The sequence below is a fragment of the Coturnix japonica genome, chromosome 1 (assembly GCF_001577835.2).
Source record: "Coturnix japonica isolate 7356 chromosome 1, Coturnix japonica 2.1, whole genome shotgun sequence".
NCBI classification, from domain to species: Eukaryota; Metazoa; Chordata; class Aves; order Galliformes; family Phasianidae; genus Coturnix; species Coturnix japonica.
This window is the reverse complement of record NC_029516.1, coordinates 16,749,876-16,776,169: the sequence shown is the minus strand read 5'-3', so window position 1 is coordinate 16,776,169 and position 26,294 is coordinate 16,749,876. Positions and strand designations below refer to the sequence as shown.

The 26,294-nt window shown below is 38.7% G+C and overlaps 1 protein-coding gene and 1 long non-coding RNA gene across 10 annotated transcripts in view; one reads left to right on the top strand and one right to left on the bottom strand.

Annotated features, from left to right (window-relative positions):
- BRD1 (bromodomain containing 1) overlaps positions 1 to 26,294 on the top strand; it is a 64,371-nt gene that overhangs the window by 2,496 nt on the left and 35,581 nt on the right. For 3 of the 9 annotated variants that reach the window (XM_032442579.1, XM_032442576.1, XM_032442580.1), the window contains exons 1-2: positions 11,189 to 12,569; positions 24,357 to 24,513. In XM_032442579.1, coding sequence (XP_032298470.1) covers positions 11,203 to 12,569; positions 24,357 to 24,513 — 1,524 coding nt within the window. In that variant the 5' untranslated portion in view covers positions 11,189 to 11,202. The other 6 variants (XM_032442567.1, XM_015852130.2, XM_015852094.2 and 3 more) reach the window with 6 other exon arrangements.
- On the bottom strand, positions 379 to 6,504 carry LOC116652938. The gene is made up of 2 exons (XR_004306170.1): positions 6,234 to 6,504; positions 379 to 1,811 (listed from the first exon to the last, which is right to left on the bottom strand). It is a non-coding gene; the product is annotated as an uncharacterized LOC116652938 (long non-coding RNA).

Genomic DNA, 26,294 nt, shown 5'->3' with positions numbered 1-26,294 from the left:
GCACAGGGATAAAGCAATTGTTTTATTTAATATGTGTGTGTGTGTGTATATATACATTATATATGTGTGTGTGTGTATGTGTGTGTGTATATATATATATATATACTTTTTTTTTTTTTTTTGAGGAGGAGGGCTATAGTATAGACTACATTCTCTTCCAGGACTCTATATAGACAGTGGTGACTCAAAATCAGAACTTTCAGATAAAGATCAGTAATACTAAATTCAGAAGTCCAATTTAGTTTCACAAGGGTATGGTTTCTAAGAACACATAAGAGAGTGCTCATATATTTAGCATACGTACTCCATTAACTTCATCAGTGCTTGTTGGTTTTGGTGGTGTTGTTTTGTTGTGTTTTTTTTTTTTTTTTGGGGGGGGGGGGGGGGTGGAGCAGGGGAGGTTGCATCTTAAGATTATCTTTTATATGAAGCCATATTGTATACCAGATCTAATTTATGTATATGTGAGTTTGGAAGATCTCTATGAGTAATGGAGAGATGCATCAGGCATTGGCCCAAGGTAGCCAGCTCTGAGACAGGGCAAAGAAAATGTTCCTTACTGCTTGTTTGCTATCTGATACATATAAGTATCGGATTTCTCTGAACACAATGTGTCTTTCTTTAATTTTTTTTTTTCTTTCCTGAAACTATGAGCTACATCTGGTTTTCATGTTTATTAGTGTTTGCATGTATGTCATGTTTTGAGTCATGATCGACTTTTTTGTTTCATTGGTTGTTGTTTTTTCCCTGGATTTCATTGTTGCCTTGCTTTGTAGCCCCTCTCCACATAAGAGAGGAGGCAGGACTTTAATTCTGAATGAGCCCATCTATTTTGGGATTACTTCAGCAGTAAATGACTAGGGATTCTCACAGCAAGGCTTTCTCCACTGCATACCATCTTAATCATCTGCAGACCAGGTTTGTCTTCCAGAGAGAATGAGGAAGAGGTTGTAAACTAATTAAGACTAGATTTGTCTCATTGCTGATAGAGGTTTTGATTTAATTATATGAGAGCTGAAGTATTAACTCAGTGTAAACACTGGATTCTTTCTTCACCTTTGTGAGTGACCTAACTTGAAAGAATGCTCAAAATTTGTGTTTTGCTACATGTTGAGAGTTTTGATACTGACAGAAAGAAGTTAGAAACAAAGCATCAAAAATGATGTTTGGTTGAGTGATACATTGTGTCAAGTCTATGTTTGCAGAGCAGTCCTTGGTTTGTTGTTTTTTTCCTTCTCTGTTGCTGCTTTTTGATATACATTTGCTTAAATTATGCTCATCTTGTAGTGCAGTGATGTAGTTCAGGGGGCTGAAGAGTAAATCTTTCATCTGTTTATGAAGGGTTATTAGGATGGTAGTTTCCATTTGGCAGGGATAGCTTCCCAAAAAAGACTTTTGCAGGTAAAGTTACTGTACAGAATATATTGAAGGTGCCAAACAGTAAACACCAGGAATTGAATAATTAATGCTGAAGAGGCAATGACAGGAGAGATGCAGTAATATTATTTCCTTGTATAGGGTTCAGTCTACTCTTTTGTAAATAGTAGTAGTATTATACATGAGTGCAAAGAACTTTGTTCAAAAGATTGGGATTTCTATGTGTTTGTGATTTTATGTAATCAGCTTTAAAAAGCAATATAGCTTTCAGTATTTCTTCTCCCTGTTCTGCTTCTCAGTCATACCTCAAAACAGTCCTGAAATTTCAGCAGTGTGGTTGATGTGAGCTCTATGGTGATCTGCCCTGATTCACAAAGGATGCATGTGTTGTATCCTCTTCATTGAGCGTGTTGCTGTTCCACTATTTAGACAACCTACAAATAAGCAAATGGGTAATCCCTGTGCTTTTGGTGCAGCATTTTGTGAAAATAGAAATTACTCTGATTTATTTTTTGTGAAGTATAATATACATAAGTTTTAACATATATCTTAATACTGATTTTTTATTTTTGTTTATTATTTTTTTTCCCCTCCCATCTTTACAGTGTCTACAGGAGCGAGTTCCAGACCTGTCTTCCTTCCATCATTCAGAGGTTATGAGCACATTTTGCAGAGAACCTTATAACTGCAAAATCCCAAAGGTATGTGGTGTTAAAGGAGTCAAGACAGCAGAAGGATAAAGAAGGAAGCAAGTAGGTTTCCCTGTCAATTGTGCCTCTCCAAGAACTGTTTAAGATATTGTTCTGGTTGCATGTGACAACCTAGAAACCCCTTCTTGCTGTAGGTGATTCCAAGCTGTAGTTCATCCAAATGCTTAAATGGAAATAAGGTAAGGGCCTTTGCATAGCAGCAGCTGTACAGCCTAAAGACTACTCTGTCAGACAGTCTTTAAGTATTATCTGTAGATAACATTCCACAGGACTGCTTAGCAGATCCAAGTCATAGAGCTATTAGCAAACAGTGATGTAGCTTGAGTTCTGTTGGAGCTAAGATGATAAAAGGGCTCAGTCTTTATCAGTACTGTAAGAGGCACTGACAGAGAGTGCAGTCTGTTTTGAAGCTCATTTCAGAGAAGGCTTTTCTTTTGGATCACCTTGAACTGTTCTGGAGAAATAAAGGTTCTCCTTATCAATTTTATATATAACCACTTTCTTTCCAAGGAAGAGGAGAATGATGCATATAGAATGTAAGTTAGTGAGGCCAAAAGAAACAAACAACTTTGTTTCTGTAAAAGTTAGTGAACACAGATGAACACCTATATTATTTCATCTTAACTCACCCTTTGTCAAATCACGTCCAGAGTCTTTGGGATCAGAGGAATTAAAGGGAAAAGACATGTTTCTTCTTAGCCAAAGAACAAAAAAGATATTCACTAATCCTCTAAAAGGCTCAAGACTTTTCTTCCATATTTAAAACTAAAAGGTTCATCCTTTTTGGAATTGTCATCTAGGGCTTTTGGTGATAAATCCCACTCAATCTTGTACGAAACAGAAATACGTCTTTCTGCCAAAGTATTGATGATACTTAGCAGATGGATCAGCGATACATAGGAATCATGTATTTGTCTTTCAGTTAAATAGTTCCAAAAGATCAGCTAACAGAGATGAAGGGAAACTAAATCACTTCATAGACTGAGGGTAAATGTAGGTTTATACAGCTGTTGCTGTAACGTGTCTTGTAATAGGGTTGAGCATCCTATCTGCAGTGTATGCTATCCAGGCTTCTGAGGTCTGGAAGCAGCCTTTCTTTTGACAACAGCTGGCCCTGCATGGTCATGTTCTTTGAGTAATTTGTCAGTGCCACAACTGATGAGGTAAGTGAAATGGAAAAGAATGTCCCTGCAGGCTGTGAGGAGCCATAGTAATGTTGTATATTACTAGACAGTATTCCAGGGAGAATATTAATTATGTATTGGTGTGTGTGAAGAAGTAAACCATACAGTGGGGAAGCCAGGCTTTGGAAATTTTATATGGATGGTTTGGTTTGCAGAATTATTCAGAGCTCTAGGAAGCCTTAGAAAGGTTAAGCAGAATTGTTGTGATAGGATGAAGACCCACACGTATGTTATGGCAGTCCAAAATCTATATTTGAAGATTCTTGTAGGTTCTAAATAACACATGGTGTGCAATCTGACTATTTTAGCAGCCTGCTGTTCATGCAGGGAAAGGAATAATAGAGTCAAGTTCTGTCCAGTAAAGAATAACACCACTGCCAAAATTTTAAGTGCAGCAGCAAGCTTGAGTTGGTCTCTCTTAATCTGGAACAAAGATGTTACTCTGCAGGTGATATATTTGAGCAACATAGCAACATCTCAAAACTTGATTCTGCAGGGGAAGAGGATGCTAAGGCAGATGAACAGCCTTTATGTGATTCGTTCATCTTGAAATATTTCTCTTGAGAATTTGTTAACTAGCACAGGTGGAAGCTGGTAAGCAGGAGACGTTCCATCTGTGAAAATCTTTCTTGCAGAGTGAGTCAGCAGTGGCAACTTGAATCAAAACCTGATACTGCTAAGCAGGGGTGTGGAGGTTGTGATGAAGTGGGACTAAAACCACACACTCACTGAGCTACTGCCAAAAAAAGGCTGTGAGGGTATTGCTGCCCTCTGAGCCTTTATCTTTTTGCTTGAAATTAGAAGTTGTTTCCTCCTTTTCCAAAAATGAAGTGAATACTATTTCGAGGCACTACATATCACTAGTGAGATGGAGCAGGCAAGGAAACAAATCTTTGAGATTATAGAAGTATGTGCTCAGGACTTGTCAAATATACCAGTTAATAATGTGCATTGTTGCATTTTGAAAGAATATGAGCTAACCTGCTGGTATTTAACAGTGAGGATCCTGATCTGGTAGGCTATAATGTCAGTGAGAGAGGGTTCCTGTCAGGCCTGTTAGGTTCTTTGTGCTGTTAATATGAAGCCGTGTAACAAGATTATGTGCGTTCTGTGTCAGAGCCTAGATGGTCTATAGGAGAAGTCTTCATACCTCACTCATTCCTTAGGGTAATTGAGAGTATCAAGAGCAGTGGTGAACCCTACCTGTAAGTTATTAATTTGAGGTGGAGTTACCATCTTCAGCACAGCCACCAGAAAATGAAGCTCAGCAGACCTTTAAAACTCTGCAGAGATTCTGAGGATCCTGGAAGCCTTTTTGTATTATGCTGAAGTAGATTAGAAGCCTCTCATTTCAGATTTGTTATGAGATCGGGTCCTGGCACTGTAACACATCATTCTAATCGATTCAGGCTGTGGTATAAGTCCTTGGTCAATAGGTCATGGGAATCAATGATGCCGCTTCTATAATGAAATGATTTTGGAAGTACTGCTTCCTGGTTTTATCAGCATGAAGTTTCAGACATGACACCTTATGGTTACCAAACATGCCCTGTGTACAGGACAGAGAGAGCTGGAAGACGAATCTCAGGAGAGTCATATAAACAGAGAGACTACTGGAGAATAAAGCATAAGATCAGACAGCAAAAAGATAGTTAAATGAAACAAATACATATATGGAACACTGTCTTATTGAAGGGATGTGCAGCTATGGAATGCTGTAATGTACCTGGCAGAAGAAAGAAACGGGAAGAGTGCCAGACTGACTTGTACATCAGATGTGGGAAGAGTATGGATGCCATCAAGCTCTGTGGAAAGCTTGTCTCCAGTTGTAAAGCATTTGTACAGCTGCAGGACAGATACACATATGGATTATCACTTAAAAGATGAAAAAAAGATGTTTTCTATCGTAGATGGAGTTTTATTATACTTATTATTAGCTTCTTGACAGTATTTATCATTTCTAGTCATTTTTACAACTGGGCCGTGTGCTAACATATACGATTTAGAGCACTGCTTCCTATTTACAATTGCAGGCTCAATTCCAGTGCAGCTTCATTCATTTCAATGATGTGCTGTAAAATTTCTGAGACTGATGGTACGAGTGGCCATGTAAACGATATAACCAGAGAGCAGTTCCTTAGAAGCAATACACAACCAGATGACCTATACAGCTTACCCAATCTTTGTGCTTTTGGGGTTTTTTTGGTTTTGTTTTTTAATTGAGAAATTGATGTTACTGGGCCAGTTTGATCCTAAAAATTTCAAGTGTTGGCTGCTGTAAGCTCCTGATTTGCTAAAGATTGGCCCAGTGGATGCTGCTTGGTAAGGGAAAATGAGTTGGAAACTACTGATGCTGTCTATTGTACAGAATTTCCTGAAATAAGTGACTTAAGCTCTTTGGACCTTGATTGACTTTCCACAACTAAGTAATGAGAGGTTTATCTATTTCTGATCTTCTAGGCACACTCTTTGACTGCTGCTGGGGGCAGGCAAACAGTAGTGATAGAAACAGGGTGAGAAAGAGTTGGGAGGTTATTCTTAAGGAGGCATTCAGTGATGGTTGCTACAGAGGGGCAGCAAAGACCATACCCACTCTGTGCTGCTTTCCTTCCTACTGCACACAGGACCTGTTTTGTGTGATGGGAAAACACAAGTGCTAGTCCTGGGCCTGGCTGGCTCAAAAGGGGTTCTTTGAGTGTGTGGGTGCAGCTGTCCTGTGGACACCCACAGCAAAACCCTCACATCTTCAATAGGGTTATGATGACTCACCTAAAAATGATACATAATAACAAAGGGCAACCTTTGCAGGGAATGCTACAGATGACACAACCGTGTTTGACCAAAATGCAAGGTTGTTATGGTTACCCAAAAGCACAAGTATGACCCAGAGACCCCGTGAGAGCAAACTGAAACGAATTTTCTAAGCTGGAGCTTGAACTTTGCCCAAAGAAATAATAAATACCGATTACTCGTAGTTTGGAGACCTGGTTTTGCAGCCCTGACCTCCGCCCTGCTTCTCCCTCCTTTCTCCGATTGCTGCCGTGTAAATGTCCCTGCGCTGAGGTACTTTAATGCGCGCTGAGGCGTTCGGTGCCGCCAGCTCGAATCCTGCCCGCAGCTCCGGGCTGCGCCTCGCCGACCCGTTCCCGTAGGCGCAGCGTTGCCGCTTCCCGCCCCGCGCTGCCCGGTGCCTCCGCCAGGCCCCGCGCCGCGCTCCGCCATGGAGGGGCGGGGACGGGGGGAGCGGCGGCGCAGGCCCCGCCCGGCGGCAGCAGCGGCGGCGGCAGCGGCGGGGCTGGGCGGTGCCTGGCGCCCTCACGTCCCTTCCCTCTCCCTCCCCCCCCGTCGGCGCAGCGCTGTGGTGAAGCCGCATTGTTTGTGCCGAGGGGGGAGGGGAGCTGCCGAGCCCGGGGAGCCGAGCGCCGAGCCCGCAGCCGGACCGCGACCTGCGCCGTGCTTCACGAATGCGCTGTGCTCGGTGGCGGCAGCAGCCCCGTACCCAGCGCCGGGTACCCGCCGCCGCGGGCAGCGCGGCCCCTTCAGCGCCCGCTCGCCCGCCCGCGGCCGCCGGACGCGGGAGCAGGCGGCAGCAGCGCCGGCGGGACCGCCGCCATTAGACCGGCCGCAGCGTCGGGCGCAGAGGCGGAGCGGGAGGTCTGTCAGCCGCGCTCCGCGGCTCCCACAACGTGAGTGAAGCCGGGCGGGCGGCGTGGCTGCCGAGCCGGCCGGTCGGTCCGGAGGCTGGGGAGGAAAGGGGAGGAAAAGCGGCGGGGCCGGGCCCGGCGCAGAGGGACGGCGCGGAGGGCGAGCGGCCGTGGGCGAGGCGGCGCGGGGGGAAGCGGAGCGCGGCGCTCTGGGGGAGGCGCCGCTGGAGCTGTTTTGTCAGCCGCCATATTGTGGGCCGAGTATTTTCGCGGAGGGGAGGGAGGCGACTGTTGGGAAGGGCTGAGATGATGGGCCCGGGCAGGAACCATCCTCGCGGGGGCCGGGAGGGGGGAACGCTGGGGCCGGGTAGGAACCATCGGGCGCGGAGGGGTGTGTGTGCGTTGCGGGCTCTCTGGGCGTGGGCAGGAAGTGCTCGCGCAGGAGCCGGCGGGGGCGGGCCGGGGGCGGCCCCGCGCGGTGCGGCCGTGGGGGCTGCCGGGCCGGGCAGCGGCTGTGACGGGACGGCAGGGGGGATGCGAGGGGCTCCCAGCCCGCTCTGCCTTCCCCGGGCAGAGCCGAGCCGCCGCGAACGCTAATTCTTTGTGTTCCCCTGAGGGCAGTGCTCCTGCCCCGCCGCTTCGCCGTGGGTGTTGTCTTCCCCGTATGCTGTAAGCGGTGTCTGCCTATCCGGCCTCATTGTCTGGGACTAAAGAGCATTCCTGTGTCTTTCTCTTTATAATGCTCTGCATGAAAGTGTCCATTGAGAATGGCATTCCCTTTTCCTTTGAGCGGGGTGTGCGGGGACCCGAGGCAATTGGTTTGAAGAGGAAGAAGGTAACTGGGACAAAAGTTGTGATAGGAATTTGATCAGAAGCGCTTGCCGTTGTACCTTTCCTGTTGGCTTTAGCTCTCCTGCTCCTTAATAAAAAGTACCTTAGCCTCCTACCATGCGTTCTGCACAAACAGCTGTCTGTGCGCACTCTTGTTGGTGAGGGAGAAGTGTCAGTGGTGCCTCTCTGCCCAGGCAGCTGATGCAGTGCTGAGAGGGGAGCTGCAAACTTTCCTGTTTGATCTCTGTTGTTCTGAGAGGCTGAAAAGTGCTAACAGGAATCACCTCCTTTTGCTGAAGGTGTGATGTCGGTATAGAATGGAGCTGATGTCATAGTCGAGTGGTCTTCATTCCTGACAGCCTGCGGGATGGTGGAGAGGGAAGAAAGGTGTCTGCTAATTAGCAAGGAAAAGCAAAGCAATTGCTAATCGTGAATTCTATATGCAGAAATGCAGTCTTTCTCCAGAATATTCATAGGACACTTGCAAGTATTCTTTTCTCTGGGAAGGATGAAAGATAAAAAGCTGACACTTCTTTGGCTTCTGGGACATTGAAGTTATTCATGCTTAAGTTTTAAGGAAAGCAAGCCAGATTAGTACCAATTCCAATTCTGTGTTTGCTCTTTTAAGGTTTGTATGGTATCCATTCTCCCAGCAAATTATCATTTTGCTTTGTGATTTCGCATTATTTATAGATGAGTGTTACAAGAAAGATGCTTAGATGATGGCTCAATAATTTTTTTAGCATCCTGATTCATACAGTTTGACATTTATGACAATTATCCTGAGCAAGAATGTGCTTTAAAATATTTTCTTCCTGTTCTTGTTGCCTTCTTGCAGCCATGCTTAAGAATTTTAGGAAGAGAGGCAGAGAGAGCTTGGACATCGAGCTTTCCACTCCTCCCCCATCTCTCTTAATTCTGGGCTAAGCTTGATAATTAAATGTGGGCACATATGCACAGTTTTTCATTTCTGAAGGCTACTTTCCATCTCTCCCTCAGTAATTAGTTCAAAACTGCCCTTATGGACGTCTTGGCTGGTTGTGTGTCTGTTCGTGGTTGTAGGGAGAGATACTCTAAAAGAAAACACAGACCTTTACATAGGACAAAATTGAAGTTAAATGTGAGGTAAATGTAATTTAAATGATCTGGTGCTTGGTTGGTTTTTGTTGGTTAAATGCAAAACAAGTACCAAAATATACCATAAAATGCAACCACACTGACATGAGTGGGTTGTTATACATTTACACATCAGTGTGTTTGAGCTGAAAAATCTTCATTTATGCTCATAAACAAATGAGAATCACTGTGTTATCTTTTACCTCTGTATTACAACATCTGTTGTGAAACTGTGGAAACTAATTTCTAATTTCAGATGAATAAATTTATCATTATTAAGTGTTTCTTTCACACTTGTTCGAAGAGCTGGTGGAATCTTTTTTTATTCATCTCTTGTTTATAAAGATGATCAGAAAAATGTGATGATTAAGCTTTTGAGCTTGTGCTGTAAAATTAATAAGAATTAAGAGATACCTACATAGAAATCAGATGTGTGAGTAAGATACTTAACTCAAACATGAATAACAGGGATAGTGTAGATTCATTTTTTAATTCTCTTAGTGGGAAGAGAAGATTTGTTTGTGAGAGCAGATAGATAAGACTCTCTAAAAGGCTACTTTAAATGCTATCTGCCTACATTATCTCGCCCTCCATTAAAAGAAGTTAAAGACTTGTTGAAAGTGGCATCATAGACTGATCAAAAAAAAAAGTCACTATTCTGTGTGTCAACCATTCCGATCTTTGCTGTTTTCTTCCTGAAGTAATTATACTGCTCTGACAATAGTCGTGCTTGGAGCTCTTTTGACATGTTAATGTGAGTAGAATTATTTTAACTGAAAAAAGGCATGAAGTGCACAATTTCTGATTGATGAGGATTTAAATGGTGAGGCTGTAATAATAGATTAAGTAGTTCGTTACAGATCAAGTTTGTTTTATTAGTGATTTATCAAGGAGAGAAAAGGAGAAAGATAGAAGAGGCTTGTAGGCTTGACATGAATGGTTCTGTAATATTTTTCAGTCTTGATAGAAAAAGAACTGTCTTAAAGGGTTTAAGCATGGAAGCTCTCAGTTATATTTTGTAATCAAATTGAGTTCCCATCCTAGTTATGGTGCTTCATAGGGAGGGAAAAAGCTAGGTTTTTTTATGATGTGGTATTTGTAACAGAGGCTGACCTTGTTGCGGTAGGTGTATTGAAACTAGAAAGTTATGTAAGTTTCATTTTATAAAGAGCTTGGATTTGGACTGAAAGACTGGAAGTTATTTACCTACTCTTGCTATGAGGAAAGCTATGAGAATGGGTTGAGGGATGAGGGCGTGTGTCTGTGTACATGCACACTCAGCTTCTCATTTTGCATGTTTTCAGTATAAATCAAATCTACTTTACAAGTTGAGCATTTCCTAACTGCGGTCCTATTTCATATTTACATTATGAGTTGAATTCTGTTCTTGTCATTCTGTGTATATCACTATATTTGAAAGTTCTGACACTGAATGGGATTCAGCCTGCTAATGTGGGAGTTAGATAAAAGAATAAAACACTGTTAATAACTTTCTGAATATGGAGATATAATTCTTAAAAACAGAAACCGTTTCTGTGGATATGTAGTTAGGTAAAGAACTATACACTCAGTATTTCTAACTTCAGCTTAGGAAGTTCTGCACAAATGTGCGGAAGAACTTCTTTACAGTGAGGGTAACGGAGCACTGGAACAGGCTGCCCAGGGAGCTGGTGGAGTCTCCTTCTCTGGAGATATTCAAGACCCGCCTGGACACCTACCTGTGCGACGTGGTGTAGGGAACCTGCTTTGGCAGGGGGGTTGGACTCGATGATCTCTAGAGATCCCTTCCAACCCCCACAATTCTGTGATTTTTTTTAAAAAAGCTTTGTTAACCTTGGAGGTATGAATGTTTTTCTAACTCTAAGTATGGGGGTAATAAAGGAATCGTTAATATGATTTTAAAATTGCATGGAATAAAGTTGTGGGGAAAACTTACTCTTCTTCCAGGATTATGTCAGTTCTTCTAGAGGTGAGACCTAGAGGAAAAAAGATTTCAGGCTGTTGAAAAGAACTGCACATACTCAGCAAATGGAAATACTGTATTAAAGATTTTCCTACAATGTAACAGTTATCATTTTTGTCTGAGCCTTTCTTATTATTTCCCTATAGTTGTTACAGTTAGCTCTTCTGAAGCATTTTTATGTTATGGACTGTGTAAGCACAGCTATACTTGGATAAGCTAGGGTTGTTGTTTTAATTTTCTTTTGGAAAAGGTTGGATAGGTAGTTTGGGGCCATAGAACTGAAGTTGCTTCTTACTGTAATGAAACTAATCTTCTTATATAAATTTTCAGAGATCATAATTTTAACTGTTGCTCTCATTTTAGGGAAACATTACCAAATGAGGAGGAAAGGAAGATGTCATCGAGTATCGGCAACAAGGCATTCTTCTTCTCCATGCAGTATTAAGCACTCCCCCACACGAGAAACCTTGACTTACGCTCAAGCTCAAAGAATGGTTGAAATAGAAATTGAAGGTCGCCTACATAGGATCAGTATCTTTGATCCTTTAGAGATTATATTAGAAGATGATCTTACAGCCCAGGAAATGAGTGAATGCAACAGCAATAAAGAAAATAGTGAAAGACCCCCAGTTTGTCTAAGAAGCAAACGGCATAAAAATAACAAAGTGAAAAAGAAAAATGAAGCTCTTCCGAGCTCACATGGCATACCTGCTACAACAGCTCCTCTTCCAGAACCAAAAGTACGGATTGTTGAATACAGTCCCCCTTCAGCTCCTCGGAGACCTCCGGTTTATTATAAGTTCATTGAAAAGTCAGCGGAAGAACTTGATAATGAAGTCGAGTATGACATGGATGAGGAAGATTATGCGTGGTTAGAAATAATTAATGAAAAACGGAAAAGTGATGGAGTGTCAGTTGTTTCCCAAAACATGTTTGAATTCCTTATGGATAGGTTTGAGAAAGAGTCTTATTGTGAGAACCAAAAACAGGGTGATCATCAGTCTTTAATAGATGAAGATGCAGTGTGTTGTATATGCATGGATGGTGAATGTCAGAACAGCAATGTAATCCTGTTTTGTGATATGTGTAATTTAGCAGTACATCAGGAATGCTATGGGGTGCCATATATACCTGAGGGCCAGTGGCTCTGCAGACACTGTCTGCAGTCCCGTTCTCGGCCTGTAGACTGTGTGCTGTGCCCAAACAAGGGAGGTGCCTTTAAAAAGACTGATGATGATCGTTGGGGACATGTTGTGTGTGCTTTGTGGATTCCAGAGGTTGGATTTGCCAATACAGTTTTTATTGAGCCAATTGATGGTGTCAGGAACATTCCCCCAGCCCGATGGAAGTTAACGTGCTACCTCTGTAAACAGAAAGGTGTTGGTGCCTGCATCCAGTGCCACAAAGCAAACTGCTATACTGCATTCCATGTGACATGTGCTCAAAAGGCTGGTCTGTATATGAAAATGGAACCTGTGAAAGAACTGACCGGCAGTGGGACAACATTCTCTGTAAAAAAGACTGCCTATTGTGATGTACATACTCCACCAGGTTGCATACGGAGACCTCTAAATATTTATGGAGAAGCTGAAATCAAAAACGGTGTTTGTAGAAAGGAGGGATCAGTCAGAACTGCTAGGTCTACATCAAAAGTCAGAAAAAAGACAAAAAAAGCCAAGAAAACAGTTGTTGAACCCTGTACAGTTATGCCAACTGTATCTGCTCCTTATATTCCCCCCCAGAGGTAAGCAAACCATCCAAGTGAGAGAAACCTTTACTTAATTTATCTGTTTAATTTTAAGCCAATGCTTTTAGATGGAGTCTTAGAAGTTTTTGTCCGTTTCTTCTGTCTTTGGCAACGATCGTGCTCAGGAGAGTAATGTAAATTCTGTATGTTGACAGTGTGTTAAAAATGCTGTAGCTTCTTTAGAGGAATTAGGAAGAGGTCTGAGGTCTGCCTTGTTTTCAGAAACTCCCTTTTTTTTTCCTTTTTTTTTTTTTTTTTTTACTTTGTCAGACCACATCATGTTGTGTGCTCTGTTGTCTGCTGTTCTTTTGAAAATTAGCTTCGAAATTCAAAATAGCTGATGTACTTGACATTTATTTAAAAAAAAAACAAGCTCAAAGTTAACCGTGTTTATAAGCTGGTAATCAAACTTCTTTTCCTATCTTGAGAACTCCAAAATGAAGATTAGATTTGCATGTATAGGATATTAATAATGTTTTTATCTTACCTAACTTAAATGTAAGCATGTACTGTATGATCTATGCAGGTACAAAAGGGTCTTCCAAGAGGTATTTTCCTTGTGGTACAAAATAATTTCTCAGGATATTTTTCCTATATCTTCATTAATGTTTCACAAATGCAATAGCGTTTATGAAGACTTGGGTGAATTTGTTACCTCTCATACTTTAGGTAATGCAGTCTTACTTGTGTAACTCAACATGAATGTGCTCTCCCATAGAATTATGCTGGCATATCTGTGGTCCCATAACTTTAGTACAGTTTCTCTTGAACAAAAACTAATGTGTGTGCAAAAGAGTTTTAACACCACGTTTGCTTACGAATTTGTCCTTTGTAAGAACTTCTGCTGATTCTTTTATTAGCGTATTGAAGTTTTCACAGAAGCTGTTACTTCAGTGCAAAATGTAAACATCAGAGCTGAGGATGCCCTTTACATCTAACATGCCATATTTTTATATTTTAGCAGTGATGATCAGTGGGCTGGCAGATGGCTCTAGATCTGGTGAGGCTAGTGAAGCGATGCTTGAATGAAAAAGCAGGAATGTTTTAAAGTCTGTTTTCATATGTAATTAACGGAATTGGAACAGAATGTTGCTTTTTGAATGCTTTTTATTTCAGGAGTTAAAGATTTTTGGAATGAATTTTGATTAAATTAGCTACACTGTAGTTCAAAAGAGCAGCGTTATCTCACTTCAGATTTCTTTCACCTAAACTGAGTTATAATTCATTTCAGTAGTGGAAATATATGTTTATGGGATTTGAGCAATGGAATAAAGCTCTGGGTTAGAAAAACAGGGTTTTAGCTCTGCTGAGCATTTCAGACATAATATACTGTGCTGAGAAGCATTAAATTGGACTGTTGGGACTAAAACCAAGTTTGTCTTTATTATTTGTTTTGCTTCCAGCATCTACAGCAGCAGTATATTTGTTTACCCCTTGAATTAAATTCTTACTGAATTTAATAACCGTACATTAAAAAGTTTCTCTGTAGAGGCACAAGTTCCATGTACAGGTTAATCGTGTACAAGGCTCTTAAGATGCTATAAATAAACAATGCTTTTTGAAAGCTGGCTACCAAGTATCAGGTGGTGGACGTTTGAAAACCAGTTAAATTAGTCTAAACAGTGTTTGGAGATGAGAGTTTTCCTGTAATAAGGACTACTAATGTATGTAGGTACTCACTGACTAATTTTGTCAGCCTTTAGCCTCCTGTGCGATGTTTACAGACATCATCAGGTGATTGCACTGTTCTGTGTCATGGCTCACTTGGCACAATTGTATTATTTTTGTTAAGTGATGCACCAATGAAAGGCTTAAGTTGGTAGTTAGCAGCAGATAATGTTATACGAACTAATACTGTTGTCCATGGGAGAAAGCTTATAAAAACAACTTACCTGAATGAATATCATCCTGATTGATTTTTATTTTGTGTCTTCTTGCCAACAGAAAGAACTTGGACTAAATGAGAGTTGAGAACTGGAATGTGTGTTCCTAGTTGTAGCTTTGGCAATTCTACCCACAGATGACTTTTGTTGAAGTCAGACCCTGACACTGAAGGGATGCCATCATCAGAATTTTTTTAAAGTGTTTTTAGTTTCCAGGAGCAGATATATAAAGACTGTTGATTTCTTTCTACTGAGAGATTCCATGTATGCTCAGGTTCATGTTACTGTATACATGGATGTTTGTTGGGATAACACATTCAAATGATACTTTATATCAGAAATGTAAAAACAAAAACAAACAAAAACACAAAAACTTAAAGTTTTTAACTTTGTTATAAATGTATTGTCTTCATGCAAGAAGATTCTTAAATATTCTTTTTGATAAGGATGCATTTAGTCCTGGAAAACTAATATCTGAATTGAAAGCAAAACAGAAATGGGCACGTTAAAAGGTGAATTTTATTTTCCTTTCCCAACTCTCAGTTGTCCAATTTTTTATTTTTTTGTTGTTGTTGTCTAGAAAAGCTGTGTTTTTGATGTGGAGTTAATTACACACCTATATACTAGTAACAAATTATGTGAAGTGTTTTGTATCTGTCTTCATTTAAATTGTGCCTTTAATCTGTTCTTAAGTATGTGAATTGTTTTTTCTTTCCTTGGAGTTGGAATGTGATTTACCTTCCCAGAAAACTTTAAGAAGAGCAATTATTCACCTGCAGAGAAGAAAAAATAGGCTCCAGCTTTAAACACTGGTGCATTTTATTTTATTTTATTTTATTTTATTTTATTTTATTTTATTTTATTTTATTTTATTTTATTTTATTTTATTTTATTTTATTTTATTTATTTTTATTTTTTATTTTCTTCCCCTAAAAAAAATGAAATGAACCTTATTCTTTCCATCTGTGAGGACTGAGGAACGCCTGGGGAGCTGTTTGGTTTTGGTTTACTTTCTTCATCATTAATACCTAGACTACACGTGTTCATGGCTGGTTCTTTAGAGATAGTAGTTGCAGTAGTACATAAATGCTAATTTGAACACAACTGCTTGGAGAAACTCCTTGTCATTTATGTTTAGTTGAATGTAGTAGGGATATATTTTGTTTCCTTATCTGTGTAGTGAATGTGTGTAAAAACCTGAACATTTTACTATCACCATTTTAGTAATTCTGTTCTCTGAAATGCCTCTGTTTGTTTTAAGATACGTTAAAAATAATGTTGTAAAAAAGTATCATCATTTCTACACAGTTTTTTGTAACTTGTGAATTTCTGTATCTCTGTTCCTTAGATTCTGCTGTGAGTGGCTTTGAGACCTGTATTCTTTCCAGTTACCATTGTTTCTTAGCAAATGTTATGCTTGAAACTGTTTACAATTATGTAGGTAGTATCATGCCTTGGTTATTTGTGATCTAATTATATGGCCTTTCAGACTGTCATCTGTGAACTGCTGAGCGCAATATCAGAAGGTGTTGAATGTCAATAACAGGAGATGAATGCTTGTTTCCCACTCACTTTTTATTTCTGGGCATCCATTTCTCATCTTGTACCTCAGCTTTTCAGGATGTCTGTATAAGTGTCCACTTCCAGAGATACAGTGTGTCATGTTAGAGCATTGAGGTGAATTCATTGCTTGCTTCTTAGTAAGTTGCTTAGTGCTTGGAGTAAACCACTGGGAAATTTTCTGGGTGGATATGCATCTGGCCTTCCTGGCTATATAAGTGTTCTTTAGTCAGAGATTCTACTCAATTCTTCTTTAAATATGAAGTACTGAATTGTTGATTATGCTGTACAGACAGTACTTGACTCACTGACACAGGCCTCCTGCAGCCACCAGCTGATCTGTCTGGAAGTAGTGGTAGGTGGATTTTGCACTGAATATCTGCAGGGCTCATGCTTCACTGATGATATACGGTGGTTGAATTTCACATAGTTAGATAAGAGTCTTTTTTCTAATTAAGTATGGGAAGTGTTTTCTTACATTTCAGGTCTAAAACTTCGAAGGTAGGAAATTTTGACTTCTACAGTTGAGTTGACAATCTAAGACTTCCTTCATATTTGTTTGAGTTACCATGTACTGGCTCTGTACTCCTTTTCTTGTGAATTGTTCCTTCTGTTGTTGGCTATCATCATCCTTTTTAATAGCTGCCTTACCCTGTGAATTAGTTTTTCACAGCAAACATTACAGTTTTTCTCTTATTCTTGAGTGCTTGATTCTGTAGCACAAATAACATCATTTTGGTGTAATCTTTTGATCTTGTTAAAGAGGCGTCTAAGATGTGATTGTTTTATGCAAAACAAAGTCAGTATTGGTATTTGTGTCCTTGAAAAAAATGTTGTATAACCAGGATTTTATGGGCATATACTTGAGGGAAAGGTAAATAAAATACTTAATCTTCAGTAATTTGGAAACACATGCTGAGACCCTGTGTTATTTGCATCATTAAAATAACATTTATGCAGGTATTTTATTAAGGGGAATCAGACAGTTGGAAGTAAATAGATGCTTTTATTCTTAGTTTCTGTTTCAGCATGGTATATATGTAGTGCCTGAAATTAGGAAAGCATTTCAAATGCTGCACTTGCACAGGGAGCACAAGGTAAGGTCAAGAGTCACTGCTTTAGTGATAAGGCATTAGACTTGCTTTTCATGTGTGTTGTCTGTGTTATATCATACTGTTAAAAATTTTGTGAAAGTAGGGGAGTAGCAAATAGATAACTGAGAGGTTATTGAAAAGCTAAAGATATTTTCAGGTTTTTAGAAGCTAACATTTTTATGTTTCATATTATCTGAATTTTCTGTTTGTCTGCTGTGATTAAAGAGCATGTTGTTCCTGGTAGTAGAAATAGATTTCCATTGCTGTATATATCAGTGTAGAATCAGTGAGGGTTTTTGCTGTTGTTTCATAATTTATACAGTAGGACTTCTTAATATAATGTTGTCATGGTATACAAGTCATAGGACTCTTTGTGGACTCTAAAATGAAATATGGACCAGAAAAATGACTGAAGAGAGAGTGGTGATACATAGTGTAACCAGAAGAGAACGTTAATGAAAGAGTTTGAGACACTATCACTTTGTACTCATGGACGTCGCTTCTTAATCGCATATGTGACATGAGAGCTTAGGGGCTTTAGTGCATTGGTTTTCTCTTCCTTCTAAGCATGGACAAGAGTAAAACATGTTACTTAAAATTCAACATTAGAAAAAGTATTGAGTAATACTTTAAAAGTCAGGTGTTGCAAAAAAATTGAAACCATATAAATCTAGATATCTTTAAATAATTTGTACTTGAGTATACATGTCTGTATATTTTCACACAGTGATGTGGAAATACTTTAATTATAGGAGAACATGATGTCACCTTATGGTTGTACCTAATAAATTACATGGTGGAACCACCTAGGTGTAAAGCGGAAGGGAGAATATCAGCAGTTATTCACTTTGATGATGATTTTTGTAGGACTGATTAACTTCAAAACATTTTCTGATACATGTAGAAATCATCTGTTGAAGTCAGCCTATGTTTTTGCTTCACTAAAGGTATAATTTTACCCAAACCAGAAAAAGAGTACAAGGGGGATCACTAGCTTTGTCTCAGTGCTATTTAAAGCCAACAGTAATGATAATGAAAGGTACTGTGGCTTTGGAGCTTTGTGTTCAACCAGTTAATTTTGGCTTTGGTTGCCTTGTTAGATGACAATTAGTACATGCATATAAGTAAATATGACTTTTTAATAGTTTGAAAAATAAGTTTTTCATTTAAAAAAAAAAAAAAAAAAAAAGGTAACTTGTGTATCTGGCAATAATATTCAGATGTGACTGATTTCTGAGAGGCAACAATCCCTCCCCCTCCTCAAGGTGGAAAGGATGTATCATATTTAAACACTTTCTTTTGGCAAGGGCAATAGAGGAGCAAACTGTAGATATTACTTCCTTCTTTTTTGTCTTTATTTCACATATGCAGAACAGTGAAGTTTAAAATAGAAATTAAAATATGTTAGATATTTTGTTCAGATGCGTGGTTGGCATCCTGTGATCCTCCAAGTGTTTGATTTACAGTTAGTAAGATTCAAAATTCATTGCCTAAATTTCACAGTAGTAAAACACCAAAGCTATTTTAATTGTTGTTTTTGTTTTTTTCCCCTTCAATTCTTTCGCGTTTCATTGATTGAGTGGACTTTGTTTTTGTGGCAGTTACAGAAGTGATGCATTTTTTAAGTACAATACGAAAACAAGAATTTCAGTATGAATTGTGTGAAGAATGTTTTCCTGTATTTTTTTTCGTTCAGTGGTCCAAGTTACAGAATGCACAAGAGTTAGTAAACTAAGTTTTCTATAGTTACAGAGAAAAGGTAGTTTTACTTGATTCTTTATTTGGTTAGTACTTCGATGCAAATTTAGCTTTTGAGATAATAGTTCAAAATCATAGGCAGTATGGTTGTGACAGATACAAATAGAAAAAAAAAGTACCAAAAAAAAAAACTTTGAACGCTTGAAAAGTCATGACTACATAAGTTATCTGTGTAGAAAGGGGTGAAAATATATGCATGTGATTTTACTGTGAGGAGTAAGGAAGTTTTCCAGTGTGGCAGCATTTTGTTGCTGCTGTTACTGCTGGGTTTTGTTTTAGTTAGTTAATTTTGTTATCCAAAAGTTTGGAAGGTCACAAAGTTAATTGCTATGGTAGGAACTAAGTAGCTGGTTATAACTAATCGGGAATTGGCTAGAATTAATGTAGGATTTTTTTAACACTTAAGTTCAGTATTCTACTTTCTTGTTTAGAGAAACTTTTGTAAGCCGCTTGTGCAAGTAGAGATACAGATGCTCAGTTTCATAATCTTTTGAAGCATGGTTTTGAAGCAGTGTTTCCTACATTTTCAGTCAAAATCAAATGAAGTGCTGATAAATTTTATGTAGCAAATAGTAACCTGAAGTCACTTTAAAACTTAAGAATGTGTACCTATGAATAAAATCTGTGTTATTAGATCTTCAGAGAATCTGAAAAAGAGACTGCACAGGACAAATTTATTAGGAGAATTTTTAAAACATAAAACTGCTGCATCTCCAGAAGCTGAAGATTTCATGTGTAGAACTAAGAGGAATAGTTGGCAAGTCCCCAGAATTCATTCCAACTCCCAAAATAGAAACTTCTGTAGCTTTTTTTTTTTTTACTTTGCTTTTCTGTTAATTCTCATCCAATTAGTGTCAGTGGAATCACTGTTACCATCTGTAGTTGATTTGTCTTTTTTTTTTTCCCCTTGCTTCCTGTGAGTTTCACAGTGCTCTGTGGAACTTCACAGAGCAAGATTTAAAAGTTCAACTGCTCTTGATATTGAGTCTCCTCAGTAACAAGATAATCAATTTAGATGTTTTGTGTTTTGTTCTGACAGCTTTTAAAAACGTATCTGCAGTATTTGTATTTGAAAATAGGGGTATTTTATTTGCTCAGCACTTTATTGTTCGTGGGTATAAAGATTGCTCTTTTAGTGATTTTCAGTACAGTTTTATGCTGTTTTTTTGCATGTAGCTTTAACACAGCCATGATTGATAAAGGAAGATACAAAATTACTGGGTGATGAAACTGGAGGCTGATGGCCTGTATAGTAAAATACCATGTTTAGTTTATTAAAAATGATTGGTTTTAGTGGGTATTTGGTCTTATTGATTCTTATGTGAAGACTTCAACTAGAGTTACTATAGTAATGCTGGAAAAATAATGTCCTTAGCTTTAGTATGGAATTTTTCTCTCATTTATATTTTCAAAACTGGGGAATAGAGAGATGCTGTAGAAGTCTTCAGATATTAGAATACTTGAAACTCTGAGGTTAGAAAGCAAATGTGGTCTGTGGAGCTGTTGGAGGTGATTAATAAAAAAGTGGCAGTTTTCCTGTGTGAAACTGCCGCATGGTTAGTCACCAAAGATGCTGTTTTCACTCTTTCTTGTAACTGTCATAGCTGCCAGAGTGACATGTAGCTGAAACTGGGAGAGGAAGGCAGTTGTGAGTAGGAAGGAGGAAGCTGTGACTTTGCTAGTATGACAGCAGCAAATTTCCTGGGTTGGAGAAAAATATATTAGGTACTTAGAAGAAGAACAACGGGACTAAATGTTACTGTTCACAATCCATTCCTCTTCGACCAGTGCATTGGGCACCACTGTTGTCAGGGTAGATGTCAAACCTTTTCATATGGGGCGTGGGTTAATGTAGAGCAACTGATTCAAAAGAAAGATCGCACCAAAGATGTTATGTATTAACTTTCAATTTAATTTATATTAATTGAGTCTGTCTTGAACTTTCAGAATGAAACAGTTTTCTCTTCTGTTCCTTTTGTTGTTCTTCTAAGTGTGTTGTAATTAATGTTGTAATTTATCCTCGGTTAGACAGTAGTTTCAGGCTTCAAAAGCTGGTGTTGGAAAGCTTCCACTGGAAAAGTACCACTCTCTTTTTAAAGAGAAGCAGGGGATTGTAGGCTGTTTCTGTGTTATGTTTGTACTACACATAGCAGTGCTTTAGAGTTGGATACAAATGTGACTGGGGGAGGGTACCATATCAGCTTTCCAGTTGTCTGTGACACCAATGCAGTAGTTCTGAAAAATGGTTTTACATCTGTAGTGTTGGAATGCAAGCAGTACAGAGAGTGTGCCTGGTGGTATGAGAGCATCCAAAAGGCTGCAGTGGTCAGAGAGTTGGTTGAGAAAATGGCTGGCCTGAGGTGTCAGTTCATGCATTGTTACTGTCAATTTTATCAGCCTGAAACCAAGTACCGCTTATTGTAAGACCAGTTACCTAACACACCAAATGTCATGGAAGCACCACGTGTTCTGCTCTCGGTTTAGCTTAGTTGTGTTAATTGTTTAAATATTTAGAAAGGAAAATGTTTAGTATTTAACATGGTCCACTTCACAAGGCTTCTCAGGTATTTCGTGTTAGCAAATTCTCTTTTATCTAACAAACATGGACAGCAAGGACAATTCTGATCTCTTTTGCTTCCTTTCTGTGATCACTGTAGTTGTGGCTTTTTTTTTTTTTTCCCCTGAGATACGTAAGGTCAGTTATGATTGAGGAGGTGATACTTCTGGCATTATCTTCCAAATGTGTGTTCCTACATTACCATCATTGTGAGATCTCTAAAATAGTAATCTTAGTTTCTTTGGCAATCTCAACAGAGGATAAAAAAAAAAAAAGCCTGTTCAATGTAGTGAACCTTGTCTACTATTTCTAAAGATAAATCACTGTGGGATTTCGTGTAGTTCTGGGAGGTGACCTACCTTTCTCTGCAAGTCTCGCTTCTTTCTGGGGGATCTGACAGTGCTACCAATCAGTCCTGTCCTGCAAAACTACTAACTCTTCTAACAGATTTCTCTTACCTGCCCTGAATAAATAAGTTTTTTTGTGTGTTTGATTAGTTTTTGTTGTTGTTCTGTTTGTTTAGTTGGTTATTTTTCCTCACCCATAATTTAACATCTGCTGGGGCTGTGGGATGTGAGTGGTGTGTGCAGCAAGCTCCTTCAAGACCTTGAAGGGTTTGAAAAACTGAAAACTTTCAGACTTTCTTTCTATCTCATGTAGTAGAAGGAAACTAGTTAAAGTTCAGTGCATAACGTGTGCTTAATTTCATGTGAGTGTTCAAGTTCAGCACAGCTTAATGCATCATTGTGAGCACAAGGCAGACTCTTTCCTGATGGGGAATCTATGTCAAGGGATGGGAGTCTCAGAAAGCGTTGTCTGTGCTTACTTCTAAGGTTCTACAGCAGAAGGTGTATCCTGTCTTATTTTCCCCAAATGATTTTATCATCTGTCATCCAAAGTGTTTTGGAAGGCTTTGTGGGAGCATCTGACGAAGCAAAAAGCTGCTCACGGGACTGTGCTATAGTTAGTGGGGTTTTAGGGACTAGCAGCAGATGTAACCTCTTGTTGTATCATTAAGATAATCTGTTTTGTGGAGGCTCTTGGTGTGACAAACATCTGACCTCTGTATTTTGGGAAATGAACAGGTGATTTGCAGTGTTTGCTGCTGCTGAAGCCTGGTGTCTAAATGAAATATGAGCAGCCAGTGTTTGGTTTTATTTGGAGCGTAGGAAGAGATCAGTAGATTGCTACAGCTTGCTAGGTAGTTTTTGCAGTGAATTGCCTTCTATTTGTTTGTATTTTAAGAGCTGGATATCTTCTGCAAGCATCTCTCCTGAGCTTATTCTAACACTTCACTATCATAATTATCTCAGAAAAGAATAGTTCATTATGTGAATGGGTAAATGTACTTGAAGCTGTAATTAAAGATGTTTGGTTAGTCTTGCCACATCTGATGGGCATCAAGCCAATGCACTTTGCTTCATATAGAGTTATGATTCTGAGATCTCTCCAGGTATATATTTCATTGCATTGTTTTGACTTGTTTCAGTAGCTTTTGCTGTTTCCAAGAGAGTGACATGGCAGTAATTTGTGTGTGTGTGTAGTGGTTGATTGGTGGTTTGTTTTTTGTATTCGTACCTTTTTGTTATTACATTGTATAATTAACTGTTTCTGTTGTGTGTAAAGTTTATTATGGTCACATCAAGGCCTTTTTTTGTGTGTGTGGTAGCCTCTCTTAAGTCAGCAAAAGACTTCAACAGGCTTTCTAAGCTTCCTTTAGGTTATGTTAGAATTTGTGTAGGATACTGAAGAAACAAAGGAAACAATGGCACTGTATTTTGAAGACCTCTGTTGGCACTGCCTGTACCGTGTGATGATTGAAAATTCTGTAGGTACGTTTAGGGTAGCCTTGAGTAGAACTGCTGCACCTTATCTTGTACATAGCAAAAAACCAACTAGGGATAGATGGCCTTTGGTTAACTCAGGATAGACTTGTATGCATGTTTGTTTGAAAAATACCATGCAAGCTTCCAGATGATTCTTAAAAGTCATTTTACTCTAGGCTTGCTCACAACTTTGCATTTTGTTTAGGTATTTGAATACATTTCTTCTGACACTTAGCTGAGATTCTACTTTATTTCTAATACTAAAAGGGAAAAACTGAAAAATTCATATGGGCGTGCTTAGAATTTTTATTTAAGTGTCTCTTGGTAGTGTCCTACAAATCAGACACCTCTCTTGAACTTAATTTTGTTTGGTTTGGTGTTACGTTCAGCTGGACAATCTTTGATAACTCTATGGTTATGCACTGTATAATTTTCCAGCAGGAAATATACTGAAGGAAGCATTAACAGATTTATGTTCATTCATATTATCCTTTCTATAACTCTTTTACATCTAGCTCAGGGGGAATCCTTTTCCGTCTCTGGCTCACCCTTGCCCCCAAAGAATGAACAACCCTCCTAATAGTAGAGGTGATTGGTACACTGGGACATCTCGTGTTAATTTTGCGAAGGCATTAGTGTCATACAAAGACAAACTTCTACAGCCACCAAGGGTTTTCTGTACTTTTTAAAGGTGTATTGTCTTTGAAATAAACTACTAATTCTGTGTGAAGATATTGTCAAGCTTTATTTTTTATTTTCAATAAGAAAGTTATTCTGAAATGCACATTAGAATTTCTTCTCTGCCTTAAACTGGGATTGTTCTTGAGAAAAGTGATGATCATGAAAAAATTTATGTCCTTTAGAATCAGTTAGCATTAAAGTACCTTAATATGTCTGATAGAAATATGGTATCAAGCCAGCCTGTTTGATTATAGTCTACTGTGAAGAGATGTTTGTACTGAAAGCAATGTAATTGGTGGAAATTAGTGCGATGATCATTGCTGTTGCTTCGTGATTCATATGTACATGTATGTCTGATATTTAACTTCCACAGACAAATATGTTTTTGCTGGAAAAAATACAATATCAATTTTTCTATATTTTAGATTAAATAAGATTATGAATCAGGTGGCCATTCAGCGGAAGAAGCAGTTTGTTGAACGAGTGCACAGTTACTGGTTGCTTAAAAGGCTGTCTAGGAATGGTGTTCCTCTGTTGAGAAGGCTGCAGTCCAGTTTGCAGTCACAACGAAACACACAACAGGTACGTGATCAGATGTTGTTTGTTCATTAGGTTTATGCTTCTTGGAAATAATACCTCAGTGTTCTGTGAGTTTGAAAGATTAAAGAAGAGAAAAAATTGTATTTCTGTAATTCATTAAAAGATTCAAACTAAATTTCTTCTTTGACACTAAGAAAAATGCAAATTTTTATGGAGTAAGGATTAGATATACTAGTTTATTGTGTTCAAGTTTGAACAGTATTGTTTGGTAATAACAAGAACAAGACAGGGAGTCCAAGGATCTGTTGGTTCAACTTCTAGATTTACTTTTGGCATAGTTAAGTTACATACAAGTATAAGTTCATGCTGAAGCTCTATTCCAGTAAAATGCATAGTATCTTAAAAAGAAAAAAAAAAAAAAAAAAAAAAAAAAAAAAACTTTAAAATTGCTTAAAGCTGTGTGTATTTACCAGTCAGAATTTCTGAAAGTGATTTCAGCATGTCAAGCAGAAGGTATTTGTGATCCTTGTGTAATGTTTGTTTACTAGAACAAATTTGATGGGGGAAGAAGCATTCCATGGTTTCAAATTACTTCTTAATGACCATGCGTTAGAGCTTAGTAATGATATGCTTTTGAAGGTGATGATATATCAGTGAGCAGCTTTAAACCCCAAAGATTTTGGCTTATGTAACACCTCACCTGCTGTAGGAACAAGAAAACCTCTGAAAGAATGATTTATGCTGTCACTTCTTTCTCTGCCTAGAACATAACGACCAGTATTGGAATTTTAAAAACTTGCAGCCCCATTATTATTTTATTTTTTTAAGTACTTAATTTTTCATTAAAAATAAGGTGTGAAAGTTTAGCTGTTGCTGCTATTGTAAGGTTATTTGAAGCTGCTGTTTGGAAAATAGAAGTTAAAACTGCTGCTGATTAAAGTCATATCTGCAGTGAAGATTTTAGTAAGAACACCAGTCGCAGTCACAAAATGGTTTTGACTGACTTATGAATAGTAGAAGAAACTGTGATAGTGCTGCGTCTTGCTCAACAGTTTTATTTATGTAATTCTCTCTCTGGCTCTTGTTAAGTTACAGTCTCTGTAGGAAAAGAGATTGTCCCCATATATTCACATCCAGCATGAGTATTTGTGGATACAGTGACAGTGTTGATACATAACAGTTGGTAACATATCATCTATGGTGGGAGATGATGCTGAAGATGAGTTCTCAATTGATCCATGATCTGTATGTCTTAAAAATGTGTCTCTCTTAGCACTAAAAAAAATGTTGGTTTTAGCTTTTCTAGACAATACAGCGCTTGGTGTTTGGTAAGAACTAAGTTGATGAAATGTCAGTTTCTGAATGTAACGTCTGTCAGCAAGAAGTTGTTTCTGGGTTTGGTGTAGAAAGATTTGGAGGAAGACTTATTTAACAAGAAAGTCATATGAAAATTTGCTTGTCAGAAAGCTTTTGTGAAGTAAAATTTTTAAAACAAGCATTCAGTCAAAATTTTCGCTAGAGAGATAGGGGAAACTAATGCTCTAACAACTCTTCTCAGCTTGCCTGAATTTATTTTAGTTGAGGCATGTGTTATATATCAGGTAATGAAGTGTAAAGGAGGTTGGTGTCAGCTGTTGTAATTGTAAACATTACTTTGCATAGTAGTGATGCAAAGTTGGAGGCTCACTATTAAATTGTGAGCCAAAGTAATTTTAAAGAAGGGAGTGTATATGTATGCCCAACAACAAAAATAATCAAGGTGCTGTTGATATTTTGGGTCATGTCAGCAGAATTAAATGTATTTTAGAAAAGAAATGTTATGT